Source organism: Meleagris gallopavo, chromosome 20 (genome assembly GCF_905368555.1).
Source record: "Meleagris gallopavo chromosome 20, MGAL_WU_HG_1.1, whole genome shotgun sequence".
Lineage (NCBI taxonomy): Eukaryota > Metazoa > Chordata > Aves > Galliformes > Phasianidae > Meleagris > Meleagris gallopavo.
Window position 1 is genome coordinate 5,593,054 of NC_139423.1, and position 17,672 is coordinate 5,610,725.

Below are 17,672 nucleotides of genomic sequence, written 5' to 3' on the forward strand. Positions count from 1 at the left end.
TCATGTTGGGGACCAGATTTTGTTGCAACTGGTAGCTGATGGGCTGATAGCACAGCCCTGCCAAAGCGAATCTAAGCACCGCTGGGGCTGTGCACAGGAATGCAGTAAATAACTAGCAGATAGCTGGGAAAGTGACACTGTTAATTGCACTAAAATCTGGGAGATTGGTTGTTCCCTCGGTAGCATGAATCAGGATAATCACAGAAGGAGAAAAAACCATTTCAGCAGCCATCTAGGCTGAGCGCAGCCCCTGTGCTGAGCTGAAGTGCTCTGAGCTGAGCTCATTTCATTTGCAGCCTCCCAGCTCCTGTGTCTGTACCGAGCTGCTTGTGCACGGTTAATTGGAGCATCTTCAGGAGGTGTTGCTGCAGTGTGACTGAGGTGTCCCGCGTGCAGGCTGGCACTTCCCTGAAAGCTGAGCAGCTGAAACCACTTTGGAGTGTTGGTGTCTCTGCAATCTGTTGCTCCTGATCTCTGCTGAGAGCAGACCTGTTGAGCAGCAAGGCGGCTCTGTGGGAGGAAATGCATGGCATCAGCACCTGGAGAGGGGTCCCCTCACCTACAAGAGCTGCTGGGTAGGGATGGGCAGTGCTGCTGGGGCCTCCTGAACTCCTGCGGGGTCCCCAGGGCTGCTGTGTTGCTGGGATTCCTACCACGCACTGGAGAAAGGAAGGAACCCACTGCAGCCAGGAGGAGCAGTGATGGTTTGGTGCTCCCACCACAAAGCAGCACCGATAGGGATAGTTCTGATAGGGCATCATCTGTGGGCAAAGAGGAAAACAGGATCAGGCTTTCATTCCTCTAATCTTTCAGCAGTAAGTATTTAGGAAGTGCTTATCTCGGCAAAAAAAGCCTTATGATGGCTTTTAAGCTTAAAGAGCAATGGAACTGCTCAACTGCTGGCTTTGTTCCCCAGTCTCAGATCAGAGTCCTCCCTTGATGCTGGAGGAGCTGCTCGTGTCTCATTGGGGGTTCTTGCTCTGTAAAACCTTTCTCTGGGCAGTGAGGGTGATGGTTTGGTTCTGTCATGGGAAAGCTGCTGTTGGCAGGTACATCCCAGTGCCGACATAACTCATCCCATTCAATAAAGCAATAAAATCATACTCTTTCTTTGAAGACTCATCCACTTAAGTTACTGTAGCACTCAGCAGCCAGGAATCTGATGCTCTGTCATCATCTCTGTGCTTAATGCTGTGGGAAGCAAATTGCTCCTATCTGCCTCCTCCATGTTCACAAGGTGACCACAGTTCATACCACAGCATGGGATTGGTCCAAGCCTGCTGGGACAGCCTGGCTTGTCTTCCCCGTGTCTCTTCAGTGCAGGTTTCCCCATGTATAAGGTAGAAAAAAGGGTGGGTGTTGCACACCTGTCCTTTTGGGGTTGCAGAGCTGGGGGTTGCTCGGAGCTGCTGCATGCACAGCAGTGCACAGTGAGAGCTTGGATGCTGTGCAGTTGTGGGGTCTGGTGGGCGAGGAGGGGCTTTGCAAAATGAGAGCACAGTGTGGCTTTCCATAAAGACAGACTCATTGCTTACAGCAGCTCAGAGCATGGTTTGGCTACTGCAGGGTTTGTCAGCGGAGGTGCAGCGGTTAATAAGGGCTGTGCTGCTGAAGGTGGCAATAATGCCAGTGTTTGAATTTCTGATGAATTAGTCCAGAGCTGTTGCACAGGGGAAGGGAAGTTTGGGCTGCGGTGCTGCCACAAGCTGCCTTCTCTGTTCTGTGGTTGCTGAGGTTTTAGGGTTTCAGATCTCGACCGAATGAGGCAGCAGCAGTGTGGGCTCAAGCTGTCCATCCATTGGTGCTGTGAGCAGTGGGGCTTCCCTGTGAGGCTGAGTTGGAGGTGGCCGTGGTCAGTGCAGGGACAGTCCCTGCTGCTGTCCCCGTGTGCTCCCGTGGGAGCGGTGTAAGCATTAAACACTGCTGTGCCAAATAACCCGGGGGTTTTTTAGAAACTTTGGTAATTGAAACCTCATTTTCTGTTCCCACCGGGAGAAGTAATTTTAGCGATGGGTCAAGAAGCACGGGCTGATGGGGAATGCGCACAACCGGGTTACGAGGGCTGATGTGAAAGTCAAACGGGGAGGAATTATGTAAAAGCTGCGGGGCTGCAGATGCCTTACCCCCGGTTTCCTTGTGCTTTGAGCCCTGGTGGGGCTGTGTCCAAATGCAGTGTCACAGCCATGGGCTGGGGCTGTGCTCCATGCTGGGCTGTCACATCCATCCCTGCTGCATGAGTGCTGCTTCCTGGGGCTGTTCCTGTAACTCCCACAGCAGCTGCTGCAAATAAGCTCAACCAAGTGGATTGATTTCAATGAAGAAATGAAGCCTCAAGTCTCTCTTTCTCTGGCTGAGATGCCTCGTGGCCCTTATGGAAGGCAGGACTCAGCCCATGTAACGCACATCTCGGCACCAGATCCCAACATGGATCCCAACGTGGCTGCCCTGAGATGTCCCCAGGTTGAGAGGACATTTGGATGGCTGAGGGCTGGCTGCAGGAAGCACTGTGCTGCAGGAGCGTGTTCCTGCAAGGAGCTGTGTACGTGGTGTTACATAAAGCATACAGGAATAGGATGAAGCACTGCCCTGCAGAGCAGATGTGAGATGGCGGTGTAAGGGGGGAAGGCAGCTTGTTTCAGTGATGGGGAGCTGTTGGGCTCTGGTGGCAGGACCTGCTGGGCACAACTCACCTGGGGTGACCACAATGGGGTGGAGATGGGGATGAGATACACCAGATGTCTGCTTGCTGGGGGGGCTGTTTCTTGCAGGGCTCTGTGGAGGAGATGTGGGGGCTTTGGGATGTGGCTCAGGCACCGGCTCCTCTAAAGTTGGATGCAGGGTGCACCCCTTGGCAAGGCTCGTTCTCAAAACCTGCTAAAGTAGAAAATTCAGCATAAAACCCAAAGCAAGGAGTGTAACCTCCATGCAAGGAGCAGCTTCTGGAGATGAGAGGGCATTTCGCTGCGAGCCAGGGGGCTGCTGGTCTCACCTCTGACCCTGTGCTGTGCTGTAGGCTTGGAGCTGCTCTTCCTTGAGACTATTTGACAGCTTAGAAGCTCTTTCTTGGTTAATCAGCCTAACTTTTATCTTATTTTATCCCATTACTTTCTAATTATTCTCCCTTGTGGTTCCTGAAATAGATCCCCTCTCCTCACAGCGGTCACTCCTTCCATGCAGTGCCTCCCACCCCATCACCCCGCACGCCAGCTTCCTCACCCCCATCTCCCACTGCTGAGTGCTGCCAGTTCCATCTCACCTCATCCCAGACAGGAGCTCTGTTTTGGGAGCTGCACAGGGTCACAGTCTCCTCCCTGCTCTGCATCTGGCTCAAGTTTGTGGCTGTGCCTTTGGTGGCCTTCTGGTGACATGCAGAGTGCCCCTTGTGTTTGCTCCCCTCTTGTCTGCACAGATCCTCCTCTCAGCCCATTTTGCTGTGCTGGCAGATGCAACCCATTGCTGATAAGGATCTGTCACGGTGATTTCTGCAGCAGAGCTCAGTGCCGTGGTGATTAGCATTGCCCTTGGCTTACATCCTTAACTAGTTCTTGTGTTCTTGGGTAGAACGGTTTGAACTAATTTCTTTTTTCAGTGCACCTGTGTTGTTATTAAGGACTTGGGTGAAGTTCAATAATGATACCGCTGCTCCACCTGTGCTAGCTGGCTGCTCTGGAGTGATTCACAGAGGCTTTCTGAATGGAGCATCCCCAGCTATGCTGAATGGTGCCGTGCCCTGCTGTGCATCCCTGAGCTGTGCCACCATGGGGCTCCTGGTGCCCCCAAGCAGCAGCTGTGTCCCCACCCCACCCTGCAGTGCTGCTCCCCTTGGGGCTGCCACCTGTGAGCACCCTGGGATGGGCTCCAGCCCCACCATGTGCTGCTGTGCTAATTGGGTCAGCGGCTCCGGTGACAGCGAGGTGATGCGCTCAGGAGCGGGGGATGGTGGGTTATCTGAGGTTTCTCCAACCTAGAAACCCAGAAAAGCATCTTGGAGCTGCCAGAGGCGCCTGCACAGGGCTCCATACTGCCAGCACTGCCTGGTTGGGTGCCCCCGTGGAGTGGGAGGCTTTGCCCTGTGAGATGAGATTTTTGTTTAGATGATGCTTAAAATGAGAATTTGAAGCTCTGTCCATAGGGTGGTGGCACCCAGTGGTGCCCGTGGGTTGTGCAGCACAGGTGTCACCCCCAGTGGGACACAGCGCTGTCATTGGAGTGAATCCCAAATGAGAGCTGGCCGGTGGGTGAGGCAGTGCTCACCATTTTGTGGGGTAATCCCCTGTACAAAGCACTGCTCAGAACAAACCCAAGGCATGCTGTGCTTATCTCCACGCAGTGCACAAAGCAGCGAGAGCACTAAATTTAGTGCACAGACTGCTTGCAAATGGACGTGTTCTAACTGGTCGCAGCTGTTAAGGCAAGCCCTTCGTTAGCAAAGTAATTAAAAGTATAGCTGCAAAGCAAGATTGGAATCGGGGATGTAAATAAGACTTTGCATGTTGTAGTCATTAAAACTGGAAGTCTCCCAGTGCTGGGAGAAGCTTACCTGCCTGGCTGGCAGCACACTGCATGGCCCTCCTGCGTTCCTTCCCAATCCCATATATTAAACTGCTGAGCTGAAGGTGCCAAGCTCTGTGCCTGCTGCTGCATCCCTGGGCTGGAGCATCCCTGCTGCCATGTGCACCCCTCTGGGCTCTGCACCCCAGGCTGGCACTGGTGGGGGTGGAGGGCATAGTGCTCAGCACACCTCTGCCCACACTGGAGCTGCTGTTCCTGCTCTGCCTGTGCCACCCCCAGGCTGTGTCCACATCCTCAGTCCAGCTCTCCCTGCAGCTTCACTTGGGGGATGCACAAACACCCATGGTACTAGACTTTCTGATTTTCTGGGAGAAAGAAATTTATCCTAGGAGTGATGCTTGTGGCTACAGGTGGGATATTTATCCATCTTTCAGCCTTGTTGGTGCTGTGGGGCTGCCCTACAGCAACCAGGTGCCAGCCTCCTCCTGCAGGGCCCCCCTTGTTGGGGTGGGGCGGCGGGGACTCCAGTTCTGCCCCGAGCCCTCTTTGATGTCTGGGACATCACTTAATCTTGCTGCTTTGTTGAGGTTTGCTCCATTTTGTGTGTCTGCTAATAAATACTGTAGCACACTAAAAATAACCAATAAACATGAAGAAAGCAGCAAAGCTGCTTTGGGCCCTGAATTTCCAGTTCAGTTCCTGTCTCAGGGAGGCTCCTGGAGCAGGTTCAGCAGTGCCCAGGCTGCTTATAGCTTTCTGGTGCTGCTGTCCTGGTAGGAGGCAATGGCAGCAATGTGTCCCCACTCGGTGCAGGATGGGTCCTGACGCTGGGGGTGTGCAATGCTCCTCGTGGGGTTTGGTGCTGGCTGCTCCTTGCAGAGGAGCTGGGGACAGAGCGAGGGCAGGGGAGGAGGAAGGGGCTGGTTTAGGAGATGGAAACATCTCATGTGCTCTGATGGATGTGGTCGCTGTGCTGTTCTGAAGCTCTGTGCCATGCTTGCACTGCATGGGTCTGCTCCATGTGCTGTTTTCTGCTCCACACCAAACGTGCCCCGCTCCTGCTGGCAGAGTGTGTGCGGGCACAGCCAAGCAGTCAAGCTGGCAGAAGCCATGTAGGTGGAGCAGGAGCTGTGCCAGCAACAGAGCCTCCTTCTGCTGTGTCTGCAGCATCCCTGCCCGGTGCTGGCAGGGGCTCTGCTGGGGCCGGCATCGAGGAATGGCTGCTTGCAGCAGAAAGCTCAGTGCCAGGGGGGGATGCTGTGCGGACACTCATGGGTTGTGCACCTCATGCACGCTATTCTGGGCTGTGGCACCCAGCAGCACTGCCCCAGCCCCACATCTTCTGTGTGCATTGCTGTCCCGGGGGTGCAGGAGAGGAGATGAGCGGGGGCTGCTGCCAGCATTGGGGTGGGGGAGGGCCCAGACAGCCTCCAGTGCCCGTTTGGTGAGAGGGCGGCTGCACAGTACGGCTCAGCCCGCGCGCTGAGTCAGCAGCTCTGCGTGGGGTTCTGATGAATACGGGTGGGTTGGAGGGGACGTGCAGGCACATGTGTATGTGTCCTGTGCTGAGGAGCCCCTGTGGGCATCCCCCGAGCTGGCTCTGCTGCTACTCCCACCCACAAGCATCTCCCCTGCTAACAGGTGTGGGTGCTTGTGGGGCACACCGGGTATCACGGTCACCTCTCTGCTCCTCCTTCTCCTCCAGTACATCGAGGCCATCAGCAACAAGCAAGGTGAGCTGGAGAATTACGTCTCTGATGGCTATAAGACAGCTCTGACCGAGGAGAGGCGGCGGTTCTGTTTTCTGGTGGAGAAGCAGTGTGCTGTGGCCAAGAGTGCGATCACCTACCATGCCAAGGTGAGAAGGGGCTGCTATGTGCCTGGGGAGCTTGCAGCAACGGGGAGCAGGCTGAGATGGTGCAAGTGTGCAGAATGTGCAGAGCCCTGCAGTTGGGAGCTGCAGGTGTTGGAGGGCAGCAATGCAGTGGTGCTGCAGGAAGGCATGCTGGAAGCTGCCATGGGCAGCTCTTGGCCAGAAGGGTTTTGGGGTACGGTCACCTAATGGGTGTGCTGTTGCTGTCTGCCTTCTCCTGATGCAGTTTCACTTGCACAGGGTGGGAGGTAGTGGTGGGTGTGTAGGGCTGTATTCACCTGCATGCATTATGTTCACCATATGCCTGGTCATTGTGGTTTGGGAGCTCCTCCAGATGTTCATTCATCGGCTCCTCCTGGTTCATAAATGGAGAAGAAATGCAAAGCAGGTGATGTTCTTGCTCTGATCAGAGTTCCTGCAGAGCTGCTAGAGGGCCCCTTCCCACCCACATCTCCCCTTGTGCAAAGCAAAGGAAGGAATCAAACCTAATAGCATCTGCTCCAGCCCACTGTCCACTTCCAAGCCTGATTACAGGGCTGGGGTCATCCCCTGGGCTGCACAGGGCTGGAGCAGAGCCCATAGGCAGGCTGCGTGCACACAGCTCCCAGCAGCCTCGTGCTCCCCTCCTGCGTGTTCCCTGCCACCCCCCAGCACTCGTGGCACCCATCTGTCACCGCCGCGCTTGGCACTGGGGAGCAACGGGAAGAATTGGGCTTAGTCAGCGCCATCCTCGTGCTGCGCTCTGGGGCTGAATCAGTCACCAACATATGCTTGCTTCAAAGGGGAAAAATCCCCCCGCCCAAGATGGGTGGTGGCACCTGCAGTGCAGCTGTGGCCATGGCACGGTGCTGCTCCTGCTCTTGCTGCAGTTTGCAGAGAGAGGGGCTGAGCTGTGGCGCAATGTCAGCACTGAGTGCTGTGCATGGGCTGCAAACACGGTGCGTGGGCACAGTGGCCAGTGGTAGGTGGGCAATAGGAAACCTTTGGGGCATCTGTGCAGGGTGTGGGAGGTTTTTTTTTTTTTTTTTGGTGTGTGCATTGGGTTGTGCTCCCATGAGAGCACCTGCAGGAGAGCAGTGCCATCCCCTGCACCTCAGCTCTGCTCCAAGTGTGCTGTATGTGGGGCTGAACACTGTGTTTGGCTGAGGAGTGACCTGGAGGGGTGGGATTGGGACATCTGCTCCCGTGGGGCTGTGTGATGGGATGCTCTTAGTTGCCATGGCTGCATTAGCTGGCTGAGGTCAGCTCTGTCCCCTTGCTGCAGCCAGGAGCAGCATGCTGGCTGTGGGTGGCGGAGGCTGCTAGGGTCAAGCAGCCCCAAACAGAAGCTCATCCCTGAGCCTGTGTCACAGTGCACAGCACGAGTGTGACCCTCCTGTCTCTGTGTGCAGTGAAGGTGTCACAGGCATCTGTCACATTAACGTGCCCCCGCTGCGGTCACTGCGGCTTGTGACGTTGGAGTGTCGCTGGGAATCCTGACCTGCAGTTTAATGGTGATTTTATTGGATGGGGGAGGAGGAGAGTTGTGCATCCCTGCAGCCTGCATGAGCCATGCACCAGGAGTGGGGCTGTGAGAGATGTTCCCTTTCCCTTCCCTCTTTTGTCACTCTTCCTGGCTTTGCTGCTAGCAGAGCCTGGAAGCAGTGGGTCCCCCAGGTCTTCCTTTGCTCTTGCCATATATAAAGGAGCCCATCCAGTGTGCTGTGCCCACGTATGGTCCTTTCTTTCCGAAGCTCCTGCAGGGTTGGGTGCTGTCCATCCCTGTGCCCTCATGCTGCATTCCCTCCTTGCAGGGGAAGGAGATGCTGACACAGAAGCTCCCGCTGTGGCAGCAGTCATGCTCTGATCCCAACAAGATCCCGGACCGTGCCATCCAGCTGATGCAGCAGATGGCTGCCAGCAGCAATGGCACCATCATGCCTAGCCCTCTGTCTACATCCAAGTCCAACCTCATCATCTCTGACCCCATTCCTGGTGCCAAACCTCTCCCTGTTCCCCCGGAGCTGGCACCTTTCGTCGGAGTAAGTATCTTGGTGGTGGAAGTTGTCCTGCCCTTCTGAGCAAAGCTGGAGGGATGAGCCCAGGCCAGCGTCACCGTTGTCCTCAGCAAGTTGCCTTTGTCACATGTGGCTCTGGGGGGCTTGGGTGGGGTGGTGGGCAGCTAGGGGTTGCACTCACCTGGCTGTGGGGCTGGCATTGGCAAGGTGGGACCAAGGCACCCAATAAAAATGCATGGAGGAACCTTGCATGATGGAAGTGCTCTTAGGGAAGGATCTCTTGCCTAGTGCTGGAGGCTGATGCACCCTGCAGAAGTGCACGGAGCAATCTTGCATGGTGGAATTGCTCTTAAATATGGGTGTCCTGGCCAGTGCTGGGGGCTGAGGCACCCTGCAGAAGTGCACAGAGCAACCTGGTGTGATGGAACTGCTCTCAGAAAAGGGTCTCCTGCCCAATGCCAGAGGCCAAGCTGTGTTGCAAAGGTGCATGGAGCAACCTTGCATGGTAGAAGTACCCATAGTAAAGGATCTCCTGCCCAATGCCAGGGGTGACAACTGAGCAGTAGAGCTCAGGAGGGGTTTGGTGGGTGTAAGGCAGCTCGCAGCAGCGTGTCAGGAGGAAGCTGAACCCCGCAGGCGCTGCGTGCCCATCCCCAGAGCTCGCTAGGTGCCCTAATGGAGCCGTCCCCATCTTCCCCTCCCTCCCCTCCTCTCTCCATAGCGCATGCAGGAGGCCATGCCGGCGGTGAATGGAGTCTCGGGCCCAGACAGTGACGATTACAACCACTGGTCTGAGGTGAAGCCAGCACAGCCCAAATCTTTATCTCCTCCCCAGCCTCAGAAGCAGCTGAGCGACTCTTACTCGAACACGCTTCCCGTTCGCAAAAACGTGACCCCGAAAAACAGCTACGCCTCAGGTGAGGTTTCCTGGTGCCCGGTGGCAGAGTGGTGCCATCCACGCTGCCAGAGATGGTGTTAGGGAATGAGTAGAGCCAATTTCTGAGCCCACAGATAGGATTTCCAGGAGGAAAATGTTGAGGAATAGGAAGGAGGATGCACAGCGTTGGCTGCTCCTTTGTGGCTGTTGGGTGGTGCCAAGAACAGGGGCTGCATTCTGCCTGGGCTTCCATGTGTCTGCACAGTGCTGAAGGACGAGGGTGCTGCTGCCTCATGCAGTGGGACTGGGGCAAAACCCTCCAGTGTGGCAGAAGAAGAGGGCATATTTGGGAAAGAATCAACACATGAGACTCCAAGACAGTGTAGGACACTTGGGTGCCAGAGGTGAAGGTGGGCACAGAGGTGCCAGAGGCTGCAGGGTGATGGGTGATGTGCATAGTGCCAGGGGGGTGAATGGCTGCTGTGCAGAGGCATCAGGGGGGTGAACCAGACACAAGGGCTTTACTGGGGCAAAATAAAGGAGCTGGAGTTCTGGGTTCTGAAGAGATGAAGGACTGAGCCCTTGTTGTCATTATCTCCTGCCAGCTGAGAACAAGACACTGCCACGCTCCAGCTCCATGGCTGCAGGGCTCGAGAGGAACGGCAGGACGAGGGTGCAGGCCATTTTCTCTCATGCTGCTGGGGATAACAGCACCCTCCTGAGCTTCAAGGAGGGAGACCTCATCACGCTGCTGGTGCCGGAGGCCAGGGATGGGTGGCACTACGGAGAGAGCGAGAAAACAAAACTGTGAGTGCTGCTGCCCTTGGGGCTGGCTTCAGGGAGCTCGGTTCAGCCTTCTTCATCAGTACTCATCATCTGATGCCTTGCCTTTGTCTTGCAGGAGGGGCTGGTTTCCTTTCTCCTATACACGTGTCCTTGACAACGATGGCAGTGAGCGGGTCCATGCGAGGTAGGAGCACCAAGTGTTGGCACATCTTGGGGCCTTGCAGGGTGGGGACTCTGTGTTTCCCCCAAGAGTAGAGTTGCTGCCTTGGGATGGGATGACTCTGTTTTCCCCTAGACAAGAGACGTGGCTCTGGGGATAACTCCAGGTGTGGAACAGAATGGATTTGGTAGGAACTCTTTGTGAAGTCCCTGTGGGACAGTGTGCACAAATGCCAACGAACGTCCTCTTTGGTTGGGATACCAAAGAATGTCCTTTGGTGCGGCGGGGAACAGCATTTGGTGCTGGTGACACCTGTGCTGCAGCTCCATGCCCCCTGGGGCATTGTGGAGCTCAGCTGCTTCCAGTGCCTCGTTTGGGGTGGTGGGGATGGAGATGTTGGACACGGATGGGGACAGAAGGCGCCGCAGGAGGGATGCTCTGGGGAGGGCTCTATGCATCTTGCCCCTCTTCCTGGTGCTGTGCGGTGCTGGCTACTGCTGACAGTCCTGCTGTCCCCTCCCCAGCCTGCAACAGGGGAAGAGCAGCAGCACGGGCAACCTGCTCGACAAAGATGACATTGCCATCCCACCGCCCGACTATGGCATGTCCTCACAAGCCTTCCCATCGCAGAACGTCAACACCTTCAAGCAGAGGCCGTACAGCGTGGCTGTGCCCGCCTTCTCCCAGGTGAGCCACGCTACCACGATCACTGATGGGGCTTTGCTGAACGAGGGGATGTTTTAAAATGGGAGATGCTTGAATGAGTCTCAGAGCTTTGGTCTCTCCTGGACCAGTGTCCCATCTGTGTTTTTAAAGCGGAAAGAAACATGTTGAAGTGTGCTCTTGGTGTGAGCGTGGTGCAAACCACGTGCCTGTGACCGGGAGCTCCTCTCCAACGGGGTGTGTTCATTGTTTATAGGACTACCTTATGCCCTATGGTTGTGCAATTAAAGACTATTCCAGTGGCCTCTGCCAACCACCACCCGCCCACTACAAGCCTTACGCTAGGTCGACAGCTGTAAGTCCGAGCGCACGCAATGTTGCCATTGGGACCTGCAGTTGCCTGGTTTTGTCTGGCTGCCCTCATGCCTGGCCCAGTCCCAGCCCCTTCCAAGCATCTCTCCTGACAGAGAAAGGGACGGGGAAGAGGGGGAAGCAGTGGGAGAGAAGGGAATGAAGGGGGAAGGTCAGCTTGGCTTTCCTGGGTGCAATGGGCAAGGCACGAGGGGCCATGGCACAAAGCGGCACTGTGAGCCCCCGATGGACAACACTTGCTGACTCCATGGCAGTCTCCCACCGGAAATGAGCTGCTCAGAGGGAAGGTTTTCTCTTGGCTGTGGTGGTTCCAGGGGCACGGGTGCTGCTGGACACCAGTGGCTGTCCCTGGAATGCTGGGAGCTGTGGGGGACCCTGGGACATTGACTGGTTCCAGTGCTGCCCTGTGAACCACCACTGAGAGCTGAAGGAGAAAATGGTCCCAAGTCCCACATGGTTTCTGGTGGGAGTTAATGCAGCACAAACCCCTTCCACAGAGCATTTCACTGATGTACCTCAGACTTCTGACCCCTTTCTGAGTGTCTCGCATCTCAAAAGTCTGGGGCTGGGCAGAGCAAGCCAGGTTCAGCTCTTGCTTCCCCTTATCCAGACCAAGTCCTGTTCCAAAGAGAATGGTGCAGCTCTACCCCGCTGTCTGAATCCTGTTGAAACCATCTCCATCCTCTCCCTTCCATCTCCAAATGCATCGGTTCTTGCCCAAGCATCCCCTGGTGCCAGTGCACTTTGGTCAGTCCTTGTGGCGCTCAGTGGCCTCAGAAGGGGTGCAGCCCGTGTCTCACTGTGCTTCCTCTCCTCCTCCTGTAGGGTCTCGATGACTATGGGACGAGGTCTGTGAGCAGGTAAGCCTTCACCTTCCCATCGCCTAACATGAAAGCGAATTGTCGGTGTGCGCTCCGGGTGAAGCTGTGGTGCGGTGTCCCTGGGGAGGGGGGCTGTGCCTGCTGGCCTGGGATTTGGCCACGTGGAGATCTTGGAGCAGAATGGGACCCAGTGTATCTCACAGAGAGCAGGTCCCGGGGCCAGCCCCAGCTGCACCCAACCTCACACCCCATGGGGCCACTGCCTCTCCAAGGAGCCCCATGTCTCTGCAGCCACCTCTTGGGCTGAGCTCTTGGGGTTCCCTGCTCCCTTCTCCCCCTGCAGAAGCCCCATCCCCAGGTGCTGGGGACCCCTGTCCCTGGTCAGAGCACGGGATAAACACGCGGGCAATGAGTGAAGCAGCACTGGGGCAGCTCCTCTGCTTTGTTCCACAGCGGCAGCAGCAGTCTGGTATCAACGGTGTGAGGACACCGGGCTCACGGCGGCACTGTGCTGCTCAGAAGAGCGTTCTGCTTCTCTCTCCTCCTCCTTTTTTTTTCTTTTTTTTTTTCCCTCCCTTCCTTTTTCTCTTTCTCCACTTTCGGATTTTAAATTCTCTCGTGATCTTCAAGGAAACCATGGTGCTTCTCCACCCCTCCCCGGTGTTCACAGTGCCCTTGTTTCTGACGCCTTTTCAGAGCAGAAACTGCCGATCGGTCTGTGCTCGCTTTGAAGCAGCCTGGATGCAGTTTACACTTTTAGTGGGACCCAGTTTTTTGTACTACTTTGTGAATGTTAGAGATGCACTATCCCTCCTCTGGGGCTTTACACGAGCCGCGGACGCGGGCAGGATGCCCCAGGATGGACCCAATATGCATGGCCTGGTGTACGTACTGTTACCGAGCACCCGCTGGGCTGCGGGGCGGCGCGGGTCCCGCACCCCAAATCCACTTCCACCCAGCTATAGTGTGAAGTGGATGGGGCTGAGCTCCTGGCACCGGAGCGGCTGCTGCTCCGCTGGGCTCAAGGGCGGCCCCGCAGGTCCCTCCTCGTTGTTTTATAAATATATATATATATTTTTTGTAGCAAGGTATCGTTACCTCACCTTCGTGCTGGGGGCCAAGGGGCTGGGCACGGTCCGTCCCAGCATCACAGAGCTGGCCACGCTTCCTTTCTTTTTTTCGGATGTGATTTTTAAGACCTCTCACGTGCCCATTTATTAGGATATGGCTGGCAGAGCGCGCAGCCACACGGACCAGGTTTTGTTTTATACACTATGAGCAGACAGTGATGAGACCCTCCTGCAACGATGTCACGATTTTGCTAAAGATTTTTAACCCCCAGGGTATGTCACAGTGAATGACTGAAAGTAGAGGGGAGACGACCACCCTAGCAGAACTTGGATGGAGATTGTAAAGTGCTGAGACCTTTTTTCTTTAAAAAAAAAAAAAAAAAAGCCACAAAAGCCAGAGAGAACCGTGCCCTGTATCGAGTTACTGTTTGAATAAAAGTTTTATTTATTGCATTGAGCTGGGCCTCGGTGTCTTTTTCGGCTGCCGTGCTGTGCGCTGCCATCACCGCCCGCATTGCCATGCCCTTTTGTTTTTTGTTGTTGCCATTCTCCATCCCTCCATGCCAAGGGCCATACCCATCCCATCAGTGCCCAGTGCCTGCGCTCAGCTTGGACCGGTTTGTGTTGAAGCAGCTTTGCTAAGGGGTTAAAGCTGTTTAACCCTGTTCTCTGCTCTGTGCTGCATCTCTGCTCCCTTCAGTGCTGCATGCCAGTGGGGTGCCCCATGCCCACTGCCTGGCTCCCAGAGAGGCTGTGGGGGCTGCTGCTCAGCTCTCCATATTGGTCTGGGGGCATTGGGAAGGAAGCAGACCCCCTCCCCCCTCCTCTCCTGCCCTCTCCTCCTTGCAGGTCTGCGCCACTCGCAGCCACGTGCCTCCTTCTCCTCCTCACAGGGTGTGCTGCTGGACTCACCACTCAATCAGTCCCACTTTTCCTCGTCTTTCTTTTATTTTTACTTTATTTTTCCCTTCTGCCTCCTCTACCCGGAGCTGCCTCCACCCAGTTCTTCTCATTAACCACCACCATTTGTTCCCATCAAGGCATGCCGGTGTCCTCCAACCTGCCTTCTCTTTCCCTTGCAGCCCCGATGTTGAAGTGGCCAGGTTTTGAGATGCCCCCTGCCCATAGTTAGTAAGTTGACGGTCTCTCCGCGTGCCCCTCTCTGTGCTGGGCGCTGACGCTGGGCAGGCGGTGCCTCCGCTCTCCTACACCCGTGCTGTGTGAGCCCTCGGTCACTGCTTGTCCCCATCCCGGTGGTGGGACCCTGCACACCCAGCCCTGCTGCTCAGCTCTGCACATCGCTGCTGTGCTGCGGACGCTGCTGCTGCTGCTGAGCTTCTGCAGAGGGGTCCCAGCTTCTCGCCCGCTGCTGCTGCTGCTGCCCACCCTGCTCTGAGCCCCATAACCAACCTTTGGTTGTAGGTCACCAGTGGCACCTGGACCCTGCAGAGCTGTGCCTGGGGCAGAGCCAACATGTGGTCACTAATGACATTTTTTGAGCAGCTTCTCTTGCTTATAGACATGGGTGCCAACCCCCACCTGGCTCTGGGGCTGTGCCTTGGAGCTGCCCCCCCATCTTGGGATGGAGCTCTGTGTGCCCCGTGCTGTTTCTGCTGTGGTGCAGAGCTGTGGGTTCCCGTCCCAATAGCTCTTCCTTTCCAGAACTAAAACAGTTAAATAATAGCCCCCGGTGACTCATCAAAGCCTCCTTTTCTACTCTTTCAGTCTCAAGAATCTATTTTGGCATCCTAAGGGGAAAACTGATCTAAGCATCTGCATTAATTAGGTGGGAAATTAATTACCCTATTTTTAAGCATAAAGCCATTTATCTTTTGAGAAAAGGAAAAACAAGCATCCAAAGGTGAGGCATCGTGAGGGGCAGCACCTGCTGTCCTGGCCCCACTGCCGATGCTGTGGGTACTGCTGTGGGTGGAGACAGCTGATAGCACAGCTGATAGCGTGGCTGTTCCTAATGCCAATTACCCCATGTCTGTGCTCATGGTTCGCTCTTGGGCTGTTCCAGCCATGGGACTGGGCAAAGGACCCCAGGAGGGTGCCACGACTAGGTGCAGGTGGCATAGCACAAAGGTGAGGGGTTGTGCAGCTGCTGGGGAGGGCTGGGGGCTGCCAGCAGAGCCAGGCTGTTTGCACACAGGAGGTGGTGTAAGGCACTGTGCAGGGCGTGTGCATGTCGACGTGGTGGCAGATGCTGTGTGCAGCAATCCGCCTGCCAGGGAAAACGCTCTGCGAGTGTGGGCGGCTGCAGGATGGTGCTGGGCATGCAGTAGGAGCCCATCCTCTCCCTGTTTTCTGCCTCTCGGACATTTTTGCTGCTTCCATGTAGCTTGGCACGGAGCTGTGCGCTCTGCTCTTGTCCCAGCACGTCCCATGGCAGCGGGTGCAGGGAGCTCTGCCTTGTGCACCGCGCAGCCGCCCCTGCAGCACCGGCTGACCTCAGGATTCTCCCCGAGGGAGGTGCCAGAGCAGCTTCTGCACCCCGCACCCACCCCTATTTTTTTCCCTTTGGAAGAGCTCAGCTCTAGGCCTGCTGAAAAGCAAGGTAGGAGGAAGCTCCACGTGGACGACACCTTGCACTCAGGGCTGTGCTGGGCCGCCTGCAGCCATCGGAGCATCCCTGCAGCCAGAGCTGGCGGGGTCTCACCGTGTCGTCGTCCCATCGCCCCACACCTGCACTCCCCGAGCCTCTGCTAAACTCTGCCCTCCTCTCTCCCTGCAGAAACCCCTTTGCCAACGTCCAGCTGAAACCGACCGTGACGAACGACCGCTCGGCGCCGCTCATCAGCTGATGCCGGGAGCGCTGCCGCCCCGTGGCACTGCCGCCGCCTCGTCGCCCGGCGCATGGCTGCCTCCCAGAGCCGCCTTTTTAGGCAGAGTTTATTTAATCCTGCTGCTTTGAAAAGCCAAAGGCTAAAGCTATAGTGCCCCGATTTCCTCTCTTCTCTAGATCCAGCTCGCTGCTTGCAGTGGTGGTGGGCAGGTGGCTGCCAAACAGCCTGATGCCCGCCCAGGTGGCACAACCCCGTGCTCCTAGCTCGTGCCCCATAGCCAGGTTTGCTTCTAGGAGCGGCAGCAGCTTGCAGGGGAGGGAGGAAGGCACGGGGGACACCCCGCTCTCATGGGATGCAGTGGCAACGGGCGGGCGGGAGGGCCCCAATCTCACCTTAAGCAAAGAGTTGCTGGTGCCAGTGCTGCAGCCCTGGGTCAGGGCTGGACTCTGCTCCCGGGGCTGCTGCAGTGCCATGGCCGTGTACATAGGGGGGGGTGTTACGGTACTGCTGTAGGATATAAGCTAAGAAATACTCGAGGAGCAGAGGGCTCCGTGGATATGTGCCATGGGATAGCCAGCGCTGCTGTGCTCCTTCCCAGGCTCAGCCCCAGAGCCCTCCTGCTTTGCTGCTTCTCTTCCACTATTCCTAGGGCTGCATGAGACTGAAATATATACGCATATATACTCGCACCCCCGGCCCTGCCAAAGGGGAAGGGGTTTTTGGAGCAGGAGCCGCATCTTTGCCGCATGATGCAGCTGGCACCAGTGAGGCACGGCTGGGAGCAGTGCTCAGAGGTTCTGCCTTTCCCATTGTGTTGCACTTTTTTAATTGTTTGAGCGCAGAGGACCGCTCGGGTTGCTGTGACTGTAGGTTTAGCCCAGGTGGCAGAGAGCTGACTGCGTTGGTCACTGCTGGTGGGGTTCTGCTATGGAGGGGCTTTCCAGTTAGAGCCAGCTGCTGGCACTGCTGTGCCCCCTCCCATGGCTCGTGAAAGTGCCCTGCAGGAGAGCATCCTCACCCAGTGCCGAAGTGATGCTGGCTGCACCCAGGGTACGTTTTGCTCTTGGACACATCACTGCTTCTTCTGTGGAGCTGGAGCAGCACTGTGACCCCCAGCATTCTGCCCACCACAGCCCACCTCCAGGTGCTGTCCTCCGGCACCCTTGCATCGCACGTGGGAAGCCACCACCTTGTCCCTAAGTACGCCCATCCCAACAGCACCCCAAAATGCAGTGCAGGGGTTGCACCCTGCCCAATGTGCCCCACGGATGGTGGCAACTGTGCCAACCCCAGGTCTCACCGTGTGGTGCCAACTCTTCTGCCACGCGCTGAGAGCCACTGTGTTGTGCCTCAGGGCAACAAGAGCCAGGGGCAGGGGAAGGCTCCGCTGCATCTCGGGGCCTTCAAGGAGGGCTGGGGGGGCTCACAGCCGGGGTAGGGGTGTCAGGATGGGGTGTGCCTTGTCACCAGCCCCGTGTCGTCCTCTTCCAGCCCCATACGAGGGGCTGCTGAGCCCGGGGTTTCACTGCACCTCCTGCCTTGGTGGGCACCTGCAAGATGTAACCTGAAATTGTTTTGTTTTGTTTTTTAATGAGAGGAAAAAAAAAAAAAAAGTTATTTATGAGCAATAAAATTTACCTCCCCACCACTGGGCACCCCGCGTTTTCCTTTGGGTTGGTGGAGGCCCCACAGCAGCGACGGAGCACAGCTCTCCCACGCAACACTGGTCCCAAATCAGAGCAGCCCCACAGC

At 56.4% G+C, this 17,672-nt stretch overlaps 1 protein-coding gene across 9 annotated transcripts in view; it reads left to right on the forward strand.

Moving 5' to 3' along the window:
- BAIAP2 (BAR/IMD domain containing adaptor protein 2) overlaps nucleotides 1–17,568 on the forward strand; it is a 32,535-nt gene extending 14,967 nt beyond the window's left edge. For 2 of the 9 annotated variants that reach the window (XM_085239822.1, XM_085239820.1), the window contains 9 exons: nucleotides 6,218–6,370; nucleotides 8,179–8,406; nucleotides 9,104–9,299; nucleotides 9,865–10,066; nucleotides 10,161–10,229; nucleotides 10,730–10,892; nucleotides 12,066–12,100; nucleotides 14,214–14,262; nucleotides 15,869–17,568. In XM_085239822.1, coding sequence (XP_085095948.1) covers nucleotides 6,218–6,370; nucleotides 8,179–8,406; nucleotides 9,104–9,299; nucleotides 9,865–10,066; nucleotides 10,161–10,229; nucleotides 10,730–10,892; nucleotides 12,066–12,100; nucleotides 14,214–14,241 — 1,074 coding nt within the window. In that variant the 3' untranslated portion in view covers nucleotides 14,242–14,262; nucleotides 15,869–17,568. Of the gene's footprint in view, nucleotides 1–6,217; nucleotides 6,371–8,178; nucleotides 8,407–9,103; nucleotides 9,300–9,864; nucleotides 10,067–10,160; nucleotides 10,230–10,729; nucleotides 10,893–11,124; nucleotides 11,224–12,065; nucleotides 12,101–12,514; nucleotides 13,589–14,213; nucleotides 14,263–15,868 lie in introns of those variants that run through there. The other 7 variants (XM_085239817.1, XM_085239816.1, XM_085239821.1 and 4 more) reach the window with 5 other exon arrangements.
- The last annotated feature ends 104 nt before the right edge of the window (nucleotides 17,569–17,672 follow it).